Here is a 21,746-nt window from a genome sequence, read left to right on the forward strand (position 1 = left end):
AGATATTATACAGTTTAGTGTAGGCTACATATTCAATGGCATTGCAACAGATGGGTAATGAAAATAACTAACTAAACACTTCCTAAACTTACCACCAGATAGAGCCAGATAACTGAGGACAGAGCTCCTATACTCTTTGTATGCTGAACGAAAATATAAATTCAACATGTAGTGTTGGTCCCATGTTTCATGAGCTGACATAAAACATCCCATAAAATGTTCCATATGCAGAAAAAGCTTATTTCTCTCAAATTTTATTCACAAATTTGTGTATATCCATGTTAGTGAGTATTCTCCGTTGCCAAGATAATTGATCCACCTGACAGGTACGGCATATCAAGAAGCTGATTAAACAGCATGATCATTACACAGGTGCACCTTGTTCTGGGGACAATAAAAGGCCACTCTAAAATGTGCAGTTTCCTCACAGATGTCTCAAGTTTTGAGGGAGCATGCAATTGGCACGTTGACTGCAGGAATGTCCACCAGAGCTGTTGCCAGATAATTGAATGTTAATTTCTCTACCATAATCCACCTCCAATGTCTTTTTGGAGAATTTGGCAGTACATCCAACCAGCCTCATAACCGCAGACCACGTGTAACCCCCCCTCCCAGTCCAGGACCTTCACATACGGCTTCTTTACCTGTGGGATCGTGAAAGACCAGATCTGTCTGTAATAAAGCCCTTTTGAAGGGGCTCATTCAGATTGGCTGGCTCTCAAGTGGGTGGGCCTATGTCCTCCCAGGCCCACTCATGGCTGCGCCCTGCCCAGTCATGTGAAATCCATAGATTAGGGCCTAATGCATTTATTTTAATTGTTGCATGTTGCGTTTATATTTTTGTTCAGTATAGATGCTACTGTAGCTGAGAGAGCAAGAGCAAGAGAGCGGATCTGACCTTTAACCTCAAGCACCAGATCAGGTTTGAGGTGGCATCGGACCAGGCCGTCTGGGGTAATGTTCCACAGCTGGTTGTCTTTCCCTGGCTCCGGAGGAGACACACTCAGCCTGCTGCCCGCCATGACAACGCTCCCCGTGATCTGCAGGCAACAGTCCTCCACCAGCTGTAGAGACAGGGAATAGAGGTTCAGATGTGGGTGGATTCTGTATTGAATACATACTTATAAGCATGATACAGATACAGTTTTGCAACGTTATATGAGAGACAAATGACAATTGTACTGGGATATGCTCAACACATGTGACATGAAACTATATTGAAATAATGAGGAAGCCAGTTCTGTAACACTTGAAGGTGGTGATGATGGGAATGAATAAGGATGTCTGTGGAGTTAATGAGAGGAAAAGATGATCCATTGCAAAATCTTGAGCCCATGCGGTACCTTGCAGCGTAGGACTCCGTCATGGAAGAGCCAGACCTGGTCCACTCCCCCAGTCTCCTCCAGGGCCTGGACCCGCAACAGCTTGATGTCATCCAGAGGCCCTGACAGGGACATCACGTAGCCCGTCTCCCTGCTTCGCAGACGGAAGTACACCTGCTTCTGTAGGGGGCAACAACACAGATAATATGATCTTGTCTTGACTAGGCTAGAAAAGTTATTTTCACCCGAAAGTGGTCATTATGAGTTATAGGGCTTGCTGTGGCTCCGTATAATTTCGATTGTGTAATCATTTGCATTTATGACTGAATGAGATTAGTGCAGAAGTTGAGTTGTAGTCAAGAAGTTTGAACATTAGTCATGAAGATTAGGCTATTGTGGCCGATATGGGCCGATTCCAGCCCGAGTTAAGCGAGCGTAAGTGGAACGCATTTCCTTTTTCATGCACTTTTCACTATATGCGTATTCTATATTTTTGTATTTAATTTTTTTTTTACCTCTTATTCTCCCCAATTTCGTGATATCCAAATGGTAGTTAAAGTCTTGTCCCATTGCTGCAACTCTGCACTTGCTTCTTGACACACTGCTCACTTAACCCGGGAGCCAGTTGCACCAATATGTCAGAGGAAACATTTGCATGAAGTACAACTGGCAACTGAAGTCAGCCAGCATGCGCCTGGCCCACCACAGGAGTCGCTAGAGCGCAATGGGACAAAGACATCCCGGCCGGCCAAACCCTCCCTTAAATCGGACGATGTTGGGCCAATTGAGCACAGCCTCATGGGTCTCCCAGTCGCGGCCCGCTGCGACTCAGCCTGGTATGGAACCTCGGTCTGTAGTGATGCCCCTAGCACTGTGATGTAGTTCCTTAGACTGCTGCGCCATTCGGGAGGCCCCTATATGTGCATTCTGACCTTGAACTTAAGCATGACAATTGCATGCTATTCGTCCAGGGTGGAGATCAAATAAATGAAGGTGCGGCGGTGTGTCTACTGATGCTGCATATTCTGACCTTGACTGTCACGCCTTGGTCATTGTATTTTGTGTTTTCGTTATATATTTGTTCAGAGCCTTCCTCCTCTACAGCGCTGCCGGAGCCTCCTGCCTGTTCGGAGCAGCCAGAGCTGTCAGTTTGCATGAAGCAGCCAGAGCTGCCAGTCTGCAAAGAGCTGCCAGTCTGCAAGGAGCTGCCAGCCTGCAAGGAGCTGTCAGTCTGCAAGGAGCTGTCAGCCTGCATGGAGCAGCCAGAGCTGTCAGTCTGCAAGGAGCTGTCAGTCTGCAAGGAGCTGTCAGTCTGCAAGGAGCTGCCAGTCTGCAAGGTGCTGTCAGCCTGCATGGAGCAGCCAGAGCTGTCAGCCTGCATGAAGCAGCCAGAGCTGCCAGCCTGCAAGGAGCTGTCAGTCTGCAAGGAGCTGTCAGCCTGCATGGAGCAGCCAGAGCTGTCAGTCTGCAAGGAGCTGGCAGTCTGCAAGGAGCTGTCAGTCTGCAAGGAGCTGCCAGTCTGCAAGGAGCTGCCAGTCTGCAAGGTGCTGCCAGCCTGCATGGAGCAGCCAGAGCTGTCAGTCTGTATGAAGCAGCCAGAGCTGTCAGTCTGCATGAAGCAGCCAGAGCTGTCAGTCTGCATGAAGCAGCCAGAGCTGTCAGTCTGTATGAAGCAGCCAGAGCTGTCAGTCTGCAATGAGCTGCCAGTCTGCAAGGAGCTGTCAGTCTGCAAGGAGCTGTCAGCCTGCATGGAGCAGCCAGAGCTGTCAGTCTGTATGAAGCAGCCAGAGCTGTCAGTCTGCAAGGAGCTGCCAGTCTGCAAGGAGCTGTCAGTCTGCAAGGAGCTGTCAGCCTGCATGAAGCAGCCAGAGCTGTCAGTCTGTATGAAGCAGCCAGAGCTGTCAGTCTGCAAGGAGCTGCCAGTCTGCAAGGAGCTGTCAGTCTGCAAGGAGCTGCCAGTCTGCAAGGTGCTGCCAGCCTGCATGGAGCAGCCAGAGCTGTCAGTCTGTATGAAGCAGCCAGAGCTGTCAGTCTGCATGAAGCAGCCAGAGCTGTCAGTCTGCATGAAGCAGCCAGAGCTGTCAGTCTGCATGAAGCTGCCAGTCTGCAAGGAGCTGTCAGTCTGCAAGGAGCTGTCAGCCTGCATGGAGCAGCCAGAGCTGTCAGTCTGCAAGGAGCTGCCAGTCTGCAAGGTGCTGCCAGCCTGCATGGAGCAGCCAGAGCTGTCAGTCTGCATAGAGCAGCTAGATGCGCCAGTCAGCCATGATCATCTAGATCTGCCAGTCAACCAGATTCTTCCAGATCTGCCAGTCAACCAGTCTCTTCCAGATCTGCCAGTCAACCAGTCTCTTCCAGATCTGCCAGTCAACCAGTCTCTTCCAGATCTGCCAGTCAACCAGAATCTTCCAGATCCGCAAGCCAGCCAGGATCTACCGGAGCCCACTACCTGCCTGAGCTTCATCTCAGTACTGGGCTCCCTCTCATTACTGGGCTTCCTCTCAGTACTGGTCTTCCTCTCAGTACTGGGCTTCCCCTCAGTACTGGGCTTCCCCTCAGTCCCGGGCTGCCCCTCAGTCCCGAGCTGCCCCTCAGTCCCGAGCTGCCCCTCAGTCCCGAGCTGCCCCTCAGTCCCGAGCTGCCCCTCAGTCCCGAGCTGCCTCAGTCCCGAGCGGCCCCTCAGTCCCGAGCTGCCCCTCAGTTCAGTGGGATTTTGGGTGAGAACTATTATGCCATGGTCGGCGGCTAGGGTGGATTATCCCAGGACGCGAAGGGGAGGAACTATGACATTAATGGAGTGGGGTCCACGTCCCGACCGGAACCGCCACCATGGACAGACGCCCACCCAGACCCTCCCTATGGTTGTGAGGTGCGTCCGGGAGTCCGCACCTTAGGGGGTTCTATCACGCCTTGGTCATTGTATTTTGTGTTTTCGTTATATATTTGTTCAGGCCAGGGTGGGACATGGGTTTATTGTGTTGTCGTATTGGGGTTTTTGTAGGCATTGGGATTGTGGTTGATTAGGGGTGTGTCTAGTTTAGGCTTGGATGTCTGAGGCGGTTCTCAATCAGAGTCAGGTGATTCTTGTTGTCTCTGATAGGGAACCGTATTTAGGTTGCCTGGGTTTCACTGTGTATTTCGTGGGTGATTGTTCCTGTCTCTGTGTAGTGTTCACCAGATAGGCTGTAATTAGGTTTCACGTTCCGTTTGTTGTTTTGTATTTGTATAAGTTATTTAATGTATCGCGATTCATTTATTAAAGACATGAGTAACCACCACGCTGCATTTCGGTCCGACTCTCTTTCGACAAACGAAGAACGCCGTTACATTGACTTAATTCCCCAACAAATCTACCACCTTTATGTGTGAATGAAACCTTGAATAAGGTCAAGCGAAGCTACCGGTTCCAAGTTGAAAAAGCATCCATTTTATATTTTCCAATAGAAATAACACCATTCTCTATACACTGTAATTTACAACTTGATAAGAGCTATTGATAAGAGCTAGGTATATGATTAATCCGTTTGGATAAGGGAATTGTAAATATAAATTACACTTGTTTTAGATATATTTTACCTTATAATCCCTGGAGACAAATGTGAAACCAGTCATATGGCAGCAATCTGAAGGATATCAACTTTCCCACAGTAAAGCTTATGAAATGCTGTGCATTATGCAGAATCAAATCAAATTTATTTATATAGCCCTTCGTACATCAGCTGAAATCTCAAAGTGCTGTACAGAAACCCAGCCTAAAACCCCAAACAGCAAGCAATGCAGGTGTAGAAGCACGGTGGCTAGGAAAAACTCCCTAGAAAGGCCAGAACCTAGGCAGATACCTGGAGACGAACCAGGTTATGTGGGGTGGCCAGTCCTCTTCTGGCTGTTTGGGGTTTTAAGCTGGGTTTCTGTACAGCACTTTGAGATATCAGCTGATGTACGAAGGGCTATATAAATAAATTTGATTTGATTTGATTTGATTCTGCATAATGCACAATTCCCAACATTGTAATTGTACGGCCTTTTAACTTAAAGGGATGAGCACTCTCTAATGTCGACTTTCTCTCTTTCCTATTTCTATCATGTTAAATATTAGCCACTATCAGTATCAACCGTCAGTAGGCCTAATAACCACACAGATTCAACTCCCAATTTACGGTTAGTTCCCTTCACTTGGTATACATTATCACTACATTTAATTACATTATTTTGATGACCTTCATTTGCTTGCTCTGAAAACGTTGTCACAGCCGTGTGGTTGTTGCTGTCGATCATTAGTGAGAGTTGATAATATAAAAAAGAGGCTAAATAAATCATTATGGAGCGGAGCGCAGAGACCAAGCAGTAACAGTTTGAACTCGGCGTGTTAAATCGAACAATTGGTGCTGAAATGGCGACGAACATGCATATATTTAGATGTATTTATTTCATTTACCCTAATATTCGTTCTCTCGATATATTGTAGTGAGCCTGTTGACAAAATTCTAACTAAAAGATACACCATATTTAAAGGGATGTCTTAAGATGAATGTACTGAAAACTCTACTGAATGAAAACTCCCAGAGAAAATCTGTTGGCCCGCATGCCCCGCCTCCATACCTGCAATAGTGGTCGCAGGGATCCGATTCGCGGCCAGCTGCTGAACTTGCACCAATCACCCAGTTTGCTGGGCGGTAGCAGGATCTGACGGCCACGGTGATGACACCCCTCATACAGCACCCACCTGTAGAGCAGGAATTATCAATCACACACAGTCAGTTGCTCTACTCACACAAACCTCAAACACACCTTAAATATAAACAATCCACATTCCTACAGCACTCCTCTTTACAATAAGCTAGCAAATCTAGTTGATGGATTAATAGGTGCTTAGACAGTGCTTCATCAACTAACTTGAATAGTTGGTGCAACTCTTGCTTTACAATGTTCTGTTTTGTTTTATTGCCTAATAAAAACTGTCAAATCTATTCAGGTGTGACTTACATTCCTCCGTCAATAACCAGGGAGCGTATGCGTCCGTCCACCCCAGCCAGCTGCAGGTTCACCAACCCTTCCGTCAGCACCACCCTACGGCCTCTACAGCCAACCTTACTGAACAACGTTATGGACGGGAGAGAGAACTCCTGGAAAGATAAGGGGGAAGGGATGCGTGAAGCGTGAGATTATACATCATTATGGTATTGTAGGTACAGGACACATCCAATATATGCAGTCACTTCACACAGACAGGACATAGGTTTACAAATACGGTACACATTCATGCCGTGCCAAATGGGTTGGGTAAGTTACCTGTCCCAACTTTTGGATTACTCAAACTCAGTAACGTAATCTGATTACATTCCATTACTTTTAGATTACTTCCCCCTTAATTAAGAGACATTAGAAGAAAGCAAAAATGTGTGTTACCAATTGAATGACATCCATTGCAGGTTAAATCAATGTTAAAGTTTACATAGCTGGCCAAATATGGATGTTAAATTTTACTTTATGGGTTGGTTATGTAGGCTTTTTCCATTGCTTTCTACTACATATAATAATACAATTAAATTATTTATTGACATTAAAAACCTTAAAAGTCTATCAGAATTCCAGTCATTCCAATAAATGTTATACCCATTGATCTTCAAGAACAGGACTTGGAAGTATGGAAGTATAGATTAGCCAAATTGTTTTACCTGAGGATGACGCCAAAAACGAAGGACGTATTAGCCAGCCCTACTCTGCTGTTTATGATTTTGTTGTCATGAAGGACTGATTGGGCTTATTGAGTTGAGTTGAAAAATAAATGCTGCGTTCATGGAATGGCGTGCTTTGAGAACTACTGAAAAGTGCTATTTACATGTGAAAAATGAATGCCATATCCTGTATCTGCTATAGGCCTATATATAGAGAGAGATAGATGAAGTCGGAAGTTTACATACACCTTAGCCAAATACATTTAAACTCCTGACATTTAATCCTAGTACAAATTCCCTGTCTTTGGTCAGTTAGGATCACCACTTTATTTTAAGAACTTGAAATGTCAGAATAATAGTAGAGAGAATTATCATCTCATTCCCAGTTGGTCCGAAGTGTACATACACTCAATTAATATTTGGTAGCATTGCCTTGAAATTGTTTAACTTGGGTCAAACATTTTGGGGAGCCTTCCACAAGCTTCCCACAATAAGTTGGGTGAATTCTGGCCCATTCCTCCTGACAGAGCTGGTGTAACTGAGTCAGGTTTGTAGGCCTCCTTGCTTGCACACGCTTTTCCAGTTCTGCCCACAAATGTTCTATAGGATTGAGGTCAGGGCTTTGTGATGGGCACTCCAATACATTGACTTTGTTGTCCTTAAGCCATTTTGCCACAACTTTGGAAGTATGCTTGGGGTCATTGTCCATTTGGAAGACCCATTTGCGACCAAGCTTTCACTTCCTGAATGATGTCTTGAGATGTTGCTTCAATATATCCACATAATTTTCCTACCTCATGATGCCATCTATTTTGTGAAGTGCACCAGTCCCTCCTGCAGCAAAGCACCCCCATAACATGATGCTGCCACCCCCGTGCTCCAGGCTTGGGATGGTGTTCTTTGGCTTGCAAGCCTCCTCTTTTTCCTCCAAACATAACAATGGCCAAACAGTTCTATTTGGTTTCATCAGACCAGAGGAGATTTCTCCAAAAAGTACGATCTTTGTCCCCATGTGCAGTTGCAAACCGTAGTCTGGCTTTTATATGACGTTTTTGGAACAGTGGCTTCTTCCTTGCTGAGCGGTCTTTCAGGTTATGTCAATATAGGACTCGTTTTACTGTGGATATAGATACTTTTGTACCTGTTTCCTCCAGAATCAGCACAAGGTCCTTTGTTGTTGTCCTGGGATTGATTTGCACTTTTCACACCAAAGTACACACCAAAGGATTAAATGTCAGTCACATATATATATATATATATATATATATATATATATATATATATATATGTAATAAGTCCAATAATGGATGTAGTAACTACAGATTGCCCCTTTAAGTCAATCAAAAGTGTGCAAGTTTGAGCATATGTCCATTCGGCCTATGGATATTTTTTTTTTACCAGCATGAAGTAGATTGGACAATAAAAGCCCCACTTTTATTCCATAGGTTTAATTCACACTATGCAGCTGTTGCAAGAGTGCATTTTTCACTGGCTGTCCACTAGTTTCAAAAACAGTGAATGATATGCAAACTTTTTTAAACCGCGATCCATTAAACACATTTAGTGTGTCATCATAGTGGTCTCTGACTTGTGGTCAGACTCGCTCAGGTGGAAGAAATGTAAACTTGTGCCTTTTTTCAATGCTGATTTGAATGTCATTGAGAAAACAGAGAACTGTCAAAAAAAAAATTTCCGCAAACATTCTTTCTGAATTTAACTTCTCGGTGACAGGGGGTCAGTATTGAGTAGCTTGCATGAATAAGGTGCCCAGAGTAAACTGCCTGCGACTCTGTCCCAGATGCTAATATATGCACATTATTAGTAGTATTGGATAGACAACAATCTGAAGGTTCTGAAACTGTTTGAATGATGTCTGTGAGTATAACTGATCTCATATGGCAGGCGAAAACCTGAGACAAATCCAACCAGGAAGTGGAAATCTGAGGTTTGTAGTTTAATTTAAGCGATTGGCTATCCAATATGCTGTGTCTATGGGGCCAGATTGCACTTCCCAAGGCTTCCAGCAGATGTCAACAGTCTTTAGAAAGTTGTTTGAGGCTTTGAATAAGAGCTGTTTCAACAAGTGGACTAGGCTGAGGCCAATCAGTTGTTTACTGCGTGGTCATGCGGGCACGCCGTGCCTTCTTTTTCCTCTGTAATGAATACGCTATCGTCCGGTGGGAATATTATTGAAGATTTATTATAAAAAGATCCTAAGGATTGATTGTAAACATCGTTTGACATGTTTCTACAAACTGTAATGGAACTCTTTTGACTTTTCGTCTGGATTTTGTGCTTGCGCATTGTGCCTTTGGAATAGTGAACTAAACGCGCGAACAAAACGTAGGTATTTGGATATAAATATGGACGTAATCGAACAAAACAAACATTTCTTGTGGAAGTGGGAGTCCTGGGAGTGCATTCCGACAAAGATCAGCAACGGTAAGTGAAGATTTATAATGCTATTTCTGACTTTTGTTGACTTCACATCTTGGCGGGTAACTGTATGGCTTGCTTTTGTGGCTGAACGCTGTTCTCAGATAATTGAACAATGTGCTTTTGCCGTAAAGAGTTTTTGAAATCTGACACAGCGGTTGCATTAAGAACATGTTTATCTTTAATTCTATGTAAAACATGTACTGTATCTTTCATCAAAGTTTATGATGAGTATTTCTGTTATTTGATGTGGCTCTCTGTAATTTCTCCCGGATGTTTTGGAGGCATTCTGAACATGGCGCCAATGTAAACGGAGGGTTTTGGATATAAATATGAACTTGATCGAACAAAACATACATGTATTGTGTAACATTGAGTCCTGGGAGTGTCATCTGATGAAGATCGTCAAAGGTTAGTGATTAATTGTATCTATATATCTGCTTTTTGTGACACCTCTCTTTGGTTGGAAAATGGCTGAATGCTTTCTGTGACTAGTTGCATAATGATATGTTCTGCTTTCGCCAAAAAGCCATTTTGAAATCGGACACAGTGGTTGGATTAACGAGATGTGTATCTTTAAAATGGTGTAAAATACTTGTATGTTTGAGGAATTTTAATTATGAGATTTCTGTTGTTTTGAATTTGGTGCCCTGCACTTTCACTGGCTGTTGGCGAGGTGGGACGCTAGTGTCCCGAACGATCCCAGAGAGGTTAAAAGTAATCCTCGAAGTAATCATCTAGTTTTTCAATAGTATCTGTAATCTGATTACAATATTTTAGCTGGAAATGTAAGGGATTATAGTTACTGTTTTTTTGTAATCCCTTACATGTAACAGATTATATGTAATCTGTTACACGTAAGGGATTACAAAAAAGCCTGTATGTCAACACACATAACTCCAGGATCTCCTCTGTACTCACATGGCTGATGGTCTGTATGGAACGGATGGTAGAGTCAGGACCCAGACAGCCCATGGACTTGGTATTGGGGTAGTCTCCCTCCTCCAGGACATACATGTGCTCTGTGAACTGGGATCCTTCATACGCCACCCAGCTGGAACACAGCACAGAGGCATGCAGTCAACTACAGCTCTCTCCAGTACTAAGTCCTCTTTGAGTGTAATATACAACTAACATTTCTGTATACTAAATGTCACTCTATAACAAGTAGAATGAACATGCTGTGTTTAAAGTTGATGTTCTGCTCACCTCCCAGCCAGTACTCTACAGGAGCCAGGGAAGAATTCTTCCTCCAGGGCTACCACACTGTCCTCCAGTACCACCACTCTGCCCTGGAACCCAGGCTTTGAGAACAGCTGGAGCTAAGGTGCATACACAGGAGATAAACATGACCTACAACTACAGTGGATTACATTATAATCACATCCATAGACTATTGACTATGTTAAGATAGTTAATATTATTTGTTTTTCACAATCAGAACTTACCCTGAACTTGCTTGATCCACCCAGGTTATCCTGAAAGTAATAAAGGAATTATGGGTAAACCAGTTCAAAGCTTCCTCACCAACCTCATAGTTTATTAGAGTCATTCAAGTACACTGTAAGTATGATCAAGTATGATACTACAAAGGTGGTACTACTGTGCTTATTATTGTATCATAGTCTTGCCCTAGTCCACCCATTGACTGTGCTTAAATATGTTATGTTTACCTGGAAGACTGGCTGCAGTGAGGATATCTTGAGGTTCGGTCCTCCCCAGTCCTCTGGGCTTCCGTAGAGGCCTTTCTCTAGAATGTAAAGTTCTCCGGAGAACCCAGGGTTCTCAAAGGCAACCCACCTGTTTAGAACACATTCACAACAGGTAAGCTGGTACATTTATAGGACACTCCATAATGACATTTCACAATACAACATGTTGTAAATAGCATCATTCCGTATGTCATAACCTTTAAACAGGAGGTCTGAATATGATTGTTATCATTTTACTGTAGTTTCTAATCCTGTAATATTAGATGTTTATAACTTGAAATCACAAGCTCTAACTCCATTTTATGACTAACCAAACACTGAGCTACGGCATTTTAAAAGGCCATAAAACAATTAGCCAGGTAAACTACACAGGAAACAGTAGAAGGTTATAAAGAGATTATGTGAAGGCTATCCCTATTCAGTGGAGTTCATTTTCAACTACATAAGCTTTAGGCGTATGCTCTACATAACCAGTTTGGAAAATTATATTAAAATGAAAGCTGTTCATTCTAACAGAGAGAATTTTGTGATAGCTTATGAACCACTGAGACAACGGACTTCATCTATTAAAGAGATAGCCAATGAACTAATAGCCAATGAACTAATAGCCAATGAACTTCTAAGTGATTAAATTCAGATATGTCTGGAACATGGCCACTCCCTTTCTTTACTGAAATATGTACAAAGCTTATACAGTTTGAATTGTGACTCCGGGACTGGACCTTTACAATCTATTCTCCTCTCTAAGAATATATAACCCCAGAGATTGATCTCATTTTCCCAACTATTGTCTAACCTTCAGTATCACTGTACTAAGCGTGACATTCACACCAGTCTTTCACGTTTGTGCATGTGTGTGTGTGTGTGTGTGTGTGTGTTAATTAAAAGCTTGCAATCAGAGGAAAGAGAATAGGAGTGATCCACCTATATTTCTCTAGCACAGCCAGCCAAAGCCCTTGGCTTTTGTGACACACCGAGTTATTTGAATAGATGCAGGAGACTGCTACATCAGAGAAGTTGACTTACACTCCACCCTGGACATTGATGGACTGTGTCTTCGTGCCGAAGCCTGTGTCCTCCATGTTAATGACAGGCCCTAGCAGGTCCATGTTGACCCCTCTCTCCCCAAAGTCTCTCTCACTGAACAACTTCACATGGGGAGACAGGACATCCTACAACCCAGGGAATGTAAACACAAACACCCAAACGATCTCTATTTACAAAGACCAAATTGACTTTATTTTGACTAGGTACTTTCAAACATCACAAACATTCTATATATTCTTTGTAGAAGCAAACAGACTTAAACCATGGCTCTGAATAGATGAGAGTTCCAGTACTTACAGTGCATACAGGGCGAAGTGACAGGAACTGGTCTCCGTAGCCTCCCCACTCCCTCCAGTCAGGATACTCCCCCTCCTCCAGGAGATACTGGTGACCTTCAAACTCTGGTTCATCATAGCCAACCCAGCTACAGGGACAATCAGGAACACACAGGGTGATAGAGTAGATCTGACCCAGCTACAGGGACAATCAGGAACACACAGGGTGATAGAGTAGATCTGACCCAGCTACAGGGACAATCAGGAACACACAGGGTGATAGAGTAGATCTGACCCAGCTACAGGGACAATCAGGAACACACAGGGTGATAGAGTAGATCTGACCCAGCTACAGGGACAATCAGGAACACACAGGGTGATAGAGTAGATCTGACCCAGCTACAGGGACAATTAGGAGCACAGATGGCTCTATTTGGGCTCGTTTCAAACATTAGCCCAAATTATTGTCATATAAAAAGCGTCACACTGCCATGTTCCAGCCCGCCAGATTCGGCAATTGACCTGTATTATATCAGCTCACTTGCGCTCAGATGGGAGGGGTGGAAATACTTAAGGTGTGTCATTAAAAACATAATCCAAAGTGCTAATTTCAGGTAGCACTGATAGGGATATGTAAAACCAGCCAGAAGCTGATTTTAGCGGTAACGCAGTTGGTTATGGCATGAATTCTGACAGCGGAAAGGCAGCCTATCCAGACATGACGCACACTGCCCAGGTGCGCATGGTACAAGAGTAGCCTAATGTGCTTTTGGTGACTGTATACTTCGTATTTAGAAAAAACATTAAAAACTCATGTTTTTCCCCATTTTGTTTTATTTGATTAAAAACCAAGCATAGCTCTCCTCTCTATGAAGGCTTGTTTGTCTGCCCAATACAACTGCAAATATCAAGTTGGAGAGGAATAAAACAGTGATATATTATATTCCCTTTTTGTCTATACATTGTAAGCATTTTTGCCATGCAGGTCCCATTTTGGACATCGGTAAAACCCCCCCCCCCATGATGTAGGCTACGTGTCCATGCCCATCATGAAACTAGAGATGAGAACATTGGTGAATACCGGTGAACCTCGCATTTAGAAGTTATCTGTAACCTGTGAAAATGGCTTGTTTTCCGTTTCATATGTTTAAAACCCAAGCCCTCCCTTTAAGCCTAATATATCGAAGGCTGCTTTTCAAATCAAAATCAAATCACATTTTATTAGTCACATACACGTGTTTAGCAGATGCTATTGTGGGTGTAGAGAAATGCTTGTGCTTCTAGCTCTGACAGTGCAGCAATATCTAACAAATAATATCTAACAGTTTCACAACAGCAATGTGTGTCTTTTTTATCCTTGGGATGATGTCATTACATTTGACATTTATTTATTATTGTTGTTGTCTAACAAAAATGGATTGCTTGTTTTTCGTTTACATTTATTACAGCCAAACCTATTTGAATGATTCACCTTTACGGTTTCATGGTGACAATGTCCGTGGCGCGCTTGGAATGCAACTTCTGGAGATGTGTGAATGCGATCTGATCTGTAAAATGGTTCCGAATATATTCAGAAAACATAGGCCTATTTGGGGGCACTATAACGGTGAGTGGACGTTCTCCATTTCTATTTATTTAGGATCTTTGTCCAGCTACTGTGAAAAGTTTGGATGAGCCACGAAACCCTCCATTGTTTCATATGCACACCGGGAGAAATTATGTTGCCTGTAAGTGTGACATAGCCTATTCAAAACAAGTCGTTGTTTCGTTTAGAATTTGATTCAAATGATTCATTCTCTTTTTAGGCCTTATCAATCATTTATTTCATCTTGTTTATTGACAATGTTTAGCATGTCCATGGCTCAGTCATAATGCAATTTACAGTAGGCCTAGCCCCTATATCAGTGTGAATGCTATTGATGCCATGAAATTACTTAGAACAATGTGAACTGCAAATGGGTTCAAGTTTTAACGTATTTAGCAAATATAGGATAAAATTTAGTTATTTAGTTTCTGTAAGCCATTTAACAAACTATAACAAACTAACATTGGAATTGATTCCAAGGCAATACATAAAAGACTGTAAATACACCACTTGATGCAACCACATATTTCGTCATTGGGGCGCATTCTGATTGGCCAGTGAGGGGCCAAGCCTCGACATACCCACAACTTGTTCATTCATTTAAACCCAGGCCTTTCGCGCACTTACCAATAATTGTGATAGTGAAAATAGCTAAAATATTTCTAACACACACCTGAACCCTATAGCTCTACCGCCTGTGCTTAATTTACCATTGCTTTAGGTTTGTTAAAATAAATCCCAGAGGGTGATGTTAGAACAGATCTGACCCAATACAGTATAAAATGAATAGACCGTTAACCTTTTTGTGATAGGGGGCAGCATTTTCACTTTTGGATGAATAGCGTGCCCAGAGTGAACTGCCTCCTACTCTGTCCCAGATGCTAATATATGCATATTATTATTGTTATTGGATAGAAAACACTCTGAAGTTTCTAAAACTGTTTGAATGATGTCTGTGAGAATAACATAACTCGTATGGCAGGTGAAAACCTGAGAAAAATCCAATCAGGAAGTGGGACATCTGAAGTTTGTAGTTTTTCAAAGCTTGGCCTACCAAATTCACATTGATATATGGATAAAGTTGCACTTCCTACGGCTTCCACTAGATGTCAACCGTCTTTAGAAACTTGAATGAGGATTCTACTATAAAGGAGGGGCTCATGAGACCTCTTTGAGTCAGTGGTCTGGCAGAGTGCCTTGGTCTCATGACGCGCGCTCCTGACAGAGTTACCTCTCGTTCCAGTGCATTTCTTCAGACAAAGGAATTCTCAGGTTGGAACATTATTGATGTTTTATGTTAAAAACATCCTAAAGATTGATTCCATATATCGTTTGACATGTTTCTAAAGGACTGTAACAGAACTTTTCGAGTTTTTGTCTGGACGAAGTGCCTGCGCCTCATGAAGATGGATTACTGGGCTGAACACGCTAACAACAAGTGGCTATTTGCACAGAAATTATGGACTTTATGGAACAAATCAGTCATTTATTGTCGAACTGGGATTCCTGGGAGTGCCTTTTGATGAAGATCATCAAAGGTAAGTGAATATTTATAACTTTGTTGACTCCAAAATGACGGATATTCCTCTGGCTGTTTGGGTTCTGAGTGCCGTTCTCAGATTATGCTTTTTCCTTAAAGTTTAAAAAAAATCTGACACAGCGGTTGCATTAACCTCTTGAAGCTATGGGGGCGCTAATTTCATTATTGGATAAAAAAAATGTGCCCGTTTTAAGCGCAATATTTTGTCACAAAAAGATGCTCGACTATGCATATAATTGACAGCTTTGGAAAGAAAACACTCTGACGTTTCCAAAACTGCAAAGATATTATCTGTGAGTGCCCCAGAACTGATGCTACAGGCGAAACCAAGATGAAACTTCAAACAGGAAACGAGCAGGATTTTTGACGCTCTGTGTTCAAATGTCTCCTTATATGGCCGTGAATGCGCCAGGAATGAGCCTGCCCTTTCTATAATGTCCCAAAGGTGTCTGCATCATTGTGACGTATTTGTAGGCATATCATTGGAAGATTGGCCATAAGAGACTACATTTACCCGGTGTCCTTTGTTGAAATTGCTGCGTAGCCTACAAGCTGCACGCATACATCCATGTGATTCTGGGGAGAGAGGAGTCTTCCACGAACTATATATCATGAAGAGATATGTGAAAAACACCTTGAGGATTGATTCTAAACAACGTTTACCATGTTTCAGTCGATATTATGGAGTTAATTTGGAAAAAAGTTTGACGTTTTGATGACTGATTTTTTGTTTTTTTTTGGTAGCCAAACATGACGCAGAAAACGGAGCGATTTCTCCTGCACAAATTATCTTTCAGGAAAAACTGAACATTTGCTATCTAACTGAGAGTCTCCTCATTGAAAACATCCGAAGTTCTTCAAAGGTAAATTATTTTATTTGAATGCTTTTCTGGTTTTTGTGAAAATGTTGCCTGCTCAATGCTAACGCTAAATGCTACGCTAGCTATCAATAGCTATCAATACTGTTACACAAATGCTTGTTTTGCTATGGTTGAGAAGCATATTTTTTTAAATCTGAGATGACAGTGTTGTTAACAAAAGGCTAGGCTTGAGAGCTAGCATATTGATTTAATTTCATTTGCGATTTTCATGAATAGTTAACGTTGCGTTATGGTAATGGACTTGAGGCTGTAGTCACGATCCCCGGATCCGGGCTGGCTCGACGCAAGAAGTTAAGGAGAAGTCTATCTTTAATTCTGTGAATAACAGTTGTATCTTTTATCAATGTTTATTATGAGTATTTCTGCAAAATCACCGGATGTTTTGGAATCAAAACATTACTGCGCGTAATGCGCCAATGTAAACTGAGATTTTTGGATATAAATATGCACATTATCGAACAAAACATACATGTATTGTGTAACATGATGTCCTATGAGTGTCATCTGATGAAGATCATCAAAGGTTAGTGATGAATTTTATCTATATTTCTGCTTTTTGCTTTTTTATTTATTATTTCTGCTATACTCCTATCTTTGGCTGGAAAAATATCTGTGTGTTTTTTTTACTTGGCTATGACCTAACATAATTATATGTTGTGCTTCCGCTAGCGGAACCCCTCCCCTAGAAAGGTTCATCTGTGTTATGGCAGGTCAATATGGGCAGAGGAGGGGTAATTTCATTACAATATTATTCCTTGCTGCATGTCAGCTGAGATCAACCACAAGTACTTACAGTCCACGAATGATCTTGATGGATCCCACAGAACACAAAGTCTTCCTTCTGACTGGATTACCTTCTGCCTCCTCCTCCACCACCTCCTCCACACGCCCCTCTTTCTCCTCTCCTCCCTCTCTGAAGTCGTACACATCATCGTCAATCTCCACACACTTGCCCTCGAAGCACGGCCTCTCGTACACCAGAGCCTGAAGGAGAGAGAAGGGGTTAAAGTTGAGGCTGATGTGCTGAGGTGGGCAAAGTGATCTTGTCCATACCTGTCAACATCCCAGGGATGCATGCTCCTCATACCACAGATTCCACCCCCCTAGGCCCTGCACCTCTGGACAGAACATTTCACAACTGCCTGTCTGACAGTGCAATATTGAGCCCAGAGGGCTAGGTGGTACTTTTCCTAAACCATCAATCAATTTGTTTATTTTAATGGTTGAACAAATTTTCAGCAGATATTGAGCCAAACTGCTACATTATTAGCCCCTTGAAACCTATGAAATGCGCTTGCATATTTCTACATTTTAGACCTCATCTGGTCTGCCAGAATGTCCTAAACAAACAGCTCTACTGGCAACCACAGCCCAGCATGCAGAGACAACACACTTTTGTGCTATGTGCCCATAGAGCTGCCGGGGCACACATAGTTTTCTCACTAGTCACTAGTCAATCCACCTGAAACAACAGGCCTGTTGGTCTGTTTCACAATTAACAGATTTTACAAGACAGAGAACTTAGGATGACAGCTGTGCTATAATAATATGTGGTCCCATCATATCACAGCTAGTCTTCAGCCATGTCACCAGAAAAAAGCCAAGCATTTGGATATTATGAGGTTTTGTGGTAAGAGGCGATTGCAGTTGTTAAAAGTTCCCACTGTCATTCACAGACTGTTTAAAAAAAAATTATCCTTAAAACTTCTTGTGGCTAGGGGTTCCGCCAGCTGAATCTTTAAAAAAAAAATAGAAATATAGAACTTTCATACATTCACAAGTGCAATACACCAAATTAAAGCTTAACTTCTTGTTAATCTACCAATCGTGTCCAATTTCAAAAAGGCTTTACAGCGAAAGCACAACATATGATTATGTTAGGTCAGAGGCCTGGTCACAAAAACACATACTGTACATCCATTTTCCAGCTAAAGAGAGGAGTCACAAAAAGCAGAAATAGAGATCAAATTAATCACTAACCTTTGATGATCTTCATCGGATGGCACTCATAGGACTTCATGTTACACAATACATGTATGTTTTGGTCGATAAAGTGCATATTTATATCCAAAAATCTCAGTTTACATTGGCGGGTTATGTTCAGTAATGTTTTGCTTCCAAAACATCCGGTGATTTTGCAGAGCCACATCAATTTACAGAAATAGTCATCATAAACTTTAATATAAGATACAAGTGTTATGCACAGAATTAGAGATATACTTCTCCTTAATGCAACCGCTATGTGTCAGATTTTAAAAAAACTTTAAGGAAAAAGCAAACCATGCAATAATCTGAGTACACCGCTCAGACAACAAAACAAGCCATACAGATATCCGCCATTTTGGAGTCAACAGAAGTCAGAAAGAGCGTTATAAATATTCACTTACCTTTGATGATCTTCATCAGAATGCACTCCCAGGAATCCCAGTTCCACAATAAATGTTTGATTTGTTCAATAAAGTCCATCATTTACGTCCAAATACCTCCTTTTGTTAGCGCGTTCAGTTCACAAATCCAAACTCACGACGCGCGGGCAAGTCCAGGCGAAAGTTCAGAAGAAAAGTCATATTACAGTTCTTAGAAACATATCAGACGATGTATAGAATCAATCTTTAGGATGTTTTTATGATAAGTCTTCAATAATGTTCTAACAGGAGAATTCCTTTGTCTGTAGAAATGCAATGGAACAGAGCTAACTCTCACGTGAGCGTGCATGATCAGCTCATGCCCCTCTGGCAGACCTCTGACTTATTCAGCTCCCATACCCCCCTCCTTCACAGTAGAAGCATAGACACTGTATATTCGATAGGCAATGAGTTGAAAAACTACAAACCTCAGATTTCCCACTTCCTGGTTGGACTTTTCTCAGGTTTCCGCCTGCCATATGAGTTCTGTTATAGTCACAGACATCATTCAAACAGTTCTAGAAACTTCAGAGTGTTTTCCATCTAAATGTACTTATAATATGCATATATTAGCAACTGGGCCTGAGTAGCAGGCAGTTTACTCTGGGAACGCTTTTCATCCAAACGTGAAAATGCTATCCCAAACAGGTTTTAAACATTGATGTAAATATGAATGGTCATAGGAATAGCTCTAAAAACAGGATAATTCAAAGAGGGGAAGCATACCTTTACTTCATTAGGATGCTCCACCTTTATCCCACCCTGTAAGAGATGGAAAACCACACAGGCCTTTAGCATCATGGAGATAAAACAGTAGAATACACAGTAAGGGGACAGTGTTTTTTAAAAGATAATTAAGAATGACATAATGATCCAGTACCATTTTGAGTGTTTTCAGCGATCCGATGAAGGGCTGAGGGAATGCCCAGGCCTCTGGACAGGGGTACTCGCCCACCTCCAACACCGATAAGAGACCCCCAAACCCTGGGTCACCATACACCAGCCAGCTATGGGATAGCAACAAGGGCCACACACAAACAAAGATTAAACACTTGCACAAGACACTAAATCACACCCTTGTTCTTCAGCTGTCATGTAAATATTAACTTTAAAACACATCCAAATACAATTTCAGGCCATTAGCACTATGATTCGCCAACACAACTAAGACAGACAGACATGAGCAGATTCACTAAACTACATACAAAATAATCAACATACACCATTAGCAACACTTTTTCTATCTAGAACCTAAGAGTTAATCGGCTGTTCCCATTTGATAAACCTTTGAAGAACCCTTTTCGGTTCCAGGTAGAACCCCTTTGGGTTCCATTTAGAACCCTTCCACAGAGGGATCTAAATGGAACTCAAAAATGTTCTACCTGGAACCAAAAAGGGTTCTCCTATGGGGACAGTCGAAGACCCTTTTGGAACCCTTTTTTGGAACCCTTTTTTTATAAGAGTGTAGCAGCACCAAGGTACTGTCTACAAAAAACAACAACATGTTTGTGACTGAGATAACATCTCCTAACAGCAAATGATGTCATTCCAACAAGCACATGCAGGCCAGCCTGAATTCCAATGAGAAAAGTGAAGAAAGATCAGCCTCCATGACAAGAGTTGCAAAAAAACCGCATACACACTATAGTGAGTGAAAATGCTAAATTATAGTTTGCACACCATTTCTTTTTTTAATTTAAAAACTTTTTTTTAACCTGTTTTTCGTGGTATTCAATTGTTTTAGAAGCTACTATCTTGTCTCATCGTTACAACTCCCATACGGGCTCAGGAGAGACGAAGGTTGAAAGTAATGCGTCCTCCGATACACAACCCAACCAAGCCGCACTGCTTCTTAACGCAGCGAGCATCCAACCCGGAAGCCAGCCGCACCAATGTGTCGGAGGAAAGACTGTGCACCTGGCAACCTTGGTTAGCGTGCACTGCGCCTGGCCGGCCACAGTAGATGAGCGATGAGACAAGGATATCCCTACCGGCCAAGCCCTCCCTAACCCAGATGACGCTAGGCCAATTGTGCCTCGCCCCACAGACCTCCCAGTCGCGGCCGGTTGCGACAGAACCTGGGCGCAAACTCAGGGTCTTTGGTGGCACAGCTGGCACTACAGTACAGCACCCTTAACCACTGTGCCACCCGGAGGGCCTGTATCATCCATCTCAACACGCTTTTGAACATTAGCAAGCCTGCTGGGGCAAGTATAGTATATTGAATTTAATTTAATAATGAAGCAAATTCTTTACTAAGATTTGAACCTACAACCTTGTTAGAATGAAGGTAGAACTTACACTCCAGAGTGGACCTTGATGGAGCCGGTGTTCTGTATGTTCCCATAAGAGCAGATCTCAATAGTGTCGTCGCAGAAGGATGTCATCCTCCCCAGACCATTCACTTCAGTGAACAGGTCAATCCGAGGTAGACTGTAGTCCCTCACTGCCAGGCGGATAGATCCGATGACCATGGGTGAGGTTGGCACAGGCAGACCCATGTGATCCAGTGCCCCTGGTGTCACCTCCTCTGCCCACACGTTGACCAGCTCCATGGGCCCCTCCTCCAGGGCGATGGTCCGCCCCTGGAACCTTGGCTTCTCATACAGCAGCCAGCTACAGGGACAGGATGTGATGACACTGAGAGACATGTTCCCAACAGTCACAAAATATTGAGTTGCTGTCATGCGTCTTTAACATGAGACATTAATCAATTAATAATGTAATAGAGGATTGTGACAAGTTAAAAATGGAAGATTTGTATGAAATAAAGCATTAATTTATGGAATACAGAGTGAGGGAATGAGGAATGAAGTTTTTCCCCAACAAACGATTGTCATTAGTTACCACAGCCACAGCCACAGCCACAGT

At 42.6% G+C, this 21,746-nt stretch overlaps 1 protein-coding gene across 3 annotated transcripts in view; it reads right to left on the bottom strand.

Annotated features, from left to right (window-relative positions):
- crybg1a (crystallin beta-gamma domain containing 1a) overlaps positions 1 to 21,746 on the bottom strand; it is a 62,801-nt gene that overhangs the window by 3,369 nt on the left and 37,686 nt on the right. For 2 of the 3 annotated variants that reach the window (XM_035742571.2, XM_035742572.2), the window contains 14 exons: positions 21,177 to 21,491; positions 19,756 to 19,882; positions 19,602 to 19,637; positions 17,264 to 17,454; positions 12,487 to 12,613; positions 12,169 to 12,314; positions 11,104 to 11,230; positions 10,879 to 10,908; positions 10,640 to 10,752; positions 10,352 to 10,484; positions 6,303 to 6,442; positions 5,919 to 6,042; positions 1,344 to 1,502; positions 899 to 1,064 (listed from right to left, as the gene is read on the bottom strand). In XM_035742571.2, coding sequence (XP_035598464.1) covers positions 899 to 1,064; positions 1,344 to 1,502; positions 5,919 to 6,042; positions 6,303 to 6,442; positions 10,352 to 10,484; positions 10,640 to 10,752; positions 10,879 to 10,908; positions 11,104 to 11,230; positions 12,169 to 12,314; positions 12,487 to 12,613; positions 17,264 to 17,454; positions 19,602 to 19,637; positions 19,756 to 19,882; positions 21,177 to 21,491 — 1,934 coding nt within the window. Of the gene's footprint in view, positions 1 to 898; positions 1,065 to 1,343; positions 1,503 to 5,918; positions 6,043 to 6,302; positions 6,443 to 10,351; positions 10,485 to 10,639; positions 10,753 to 10,878; positions 10,909 to 11,103; positions 11,231 to 12,168; positions 12,315 to 12,486; positions 12,614 to 17,263; positions 17,455 to 17,897; positions 19,362 to 19,601; positions 19,638 to 19,755; positions 19,883 to 21,176; positions 21,492 to 21,746 lie in introns of those variants that run through there. The other variant, XM_052486102.1, reaches the window with a different exon arrangement.

This window comes from Oncorhynchus keta, chromosome 29 (assembly GCF_023373465.1).
Source record: "Oncorhynchus keta strain PuntledgeMale-10-30-2019 chromosome 29, Oket_V2, whole genome shotgun sequence".
NCBI lineage: Eukaryota > Metazoa > Chordata > Actinopteri > Salmoniformes > Salmonidae > Oncorhynchus > Oncorhynchus keta.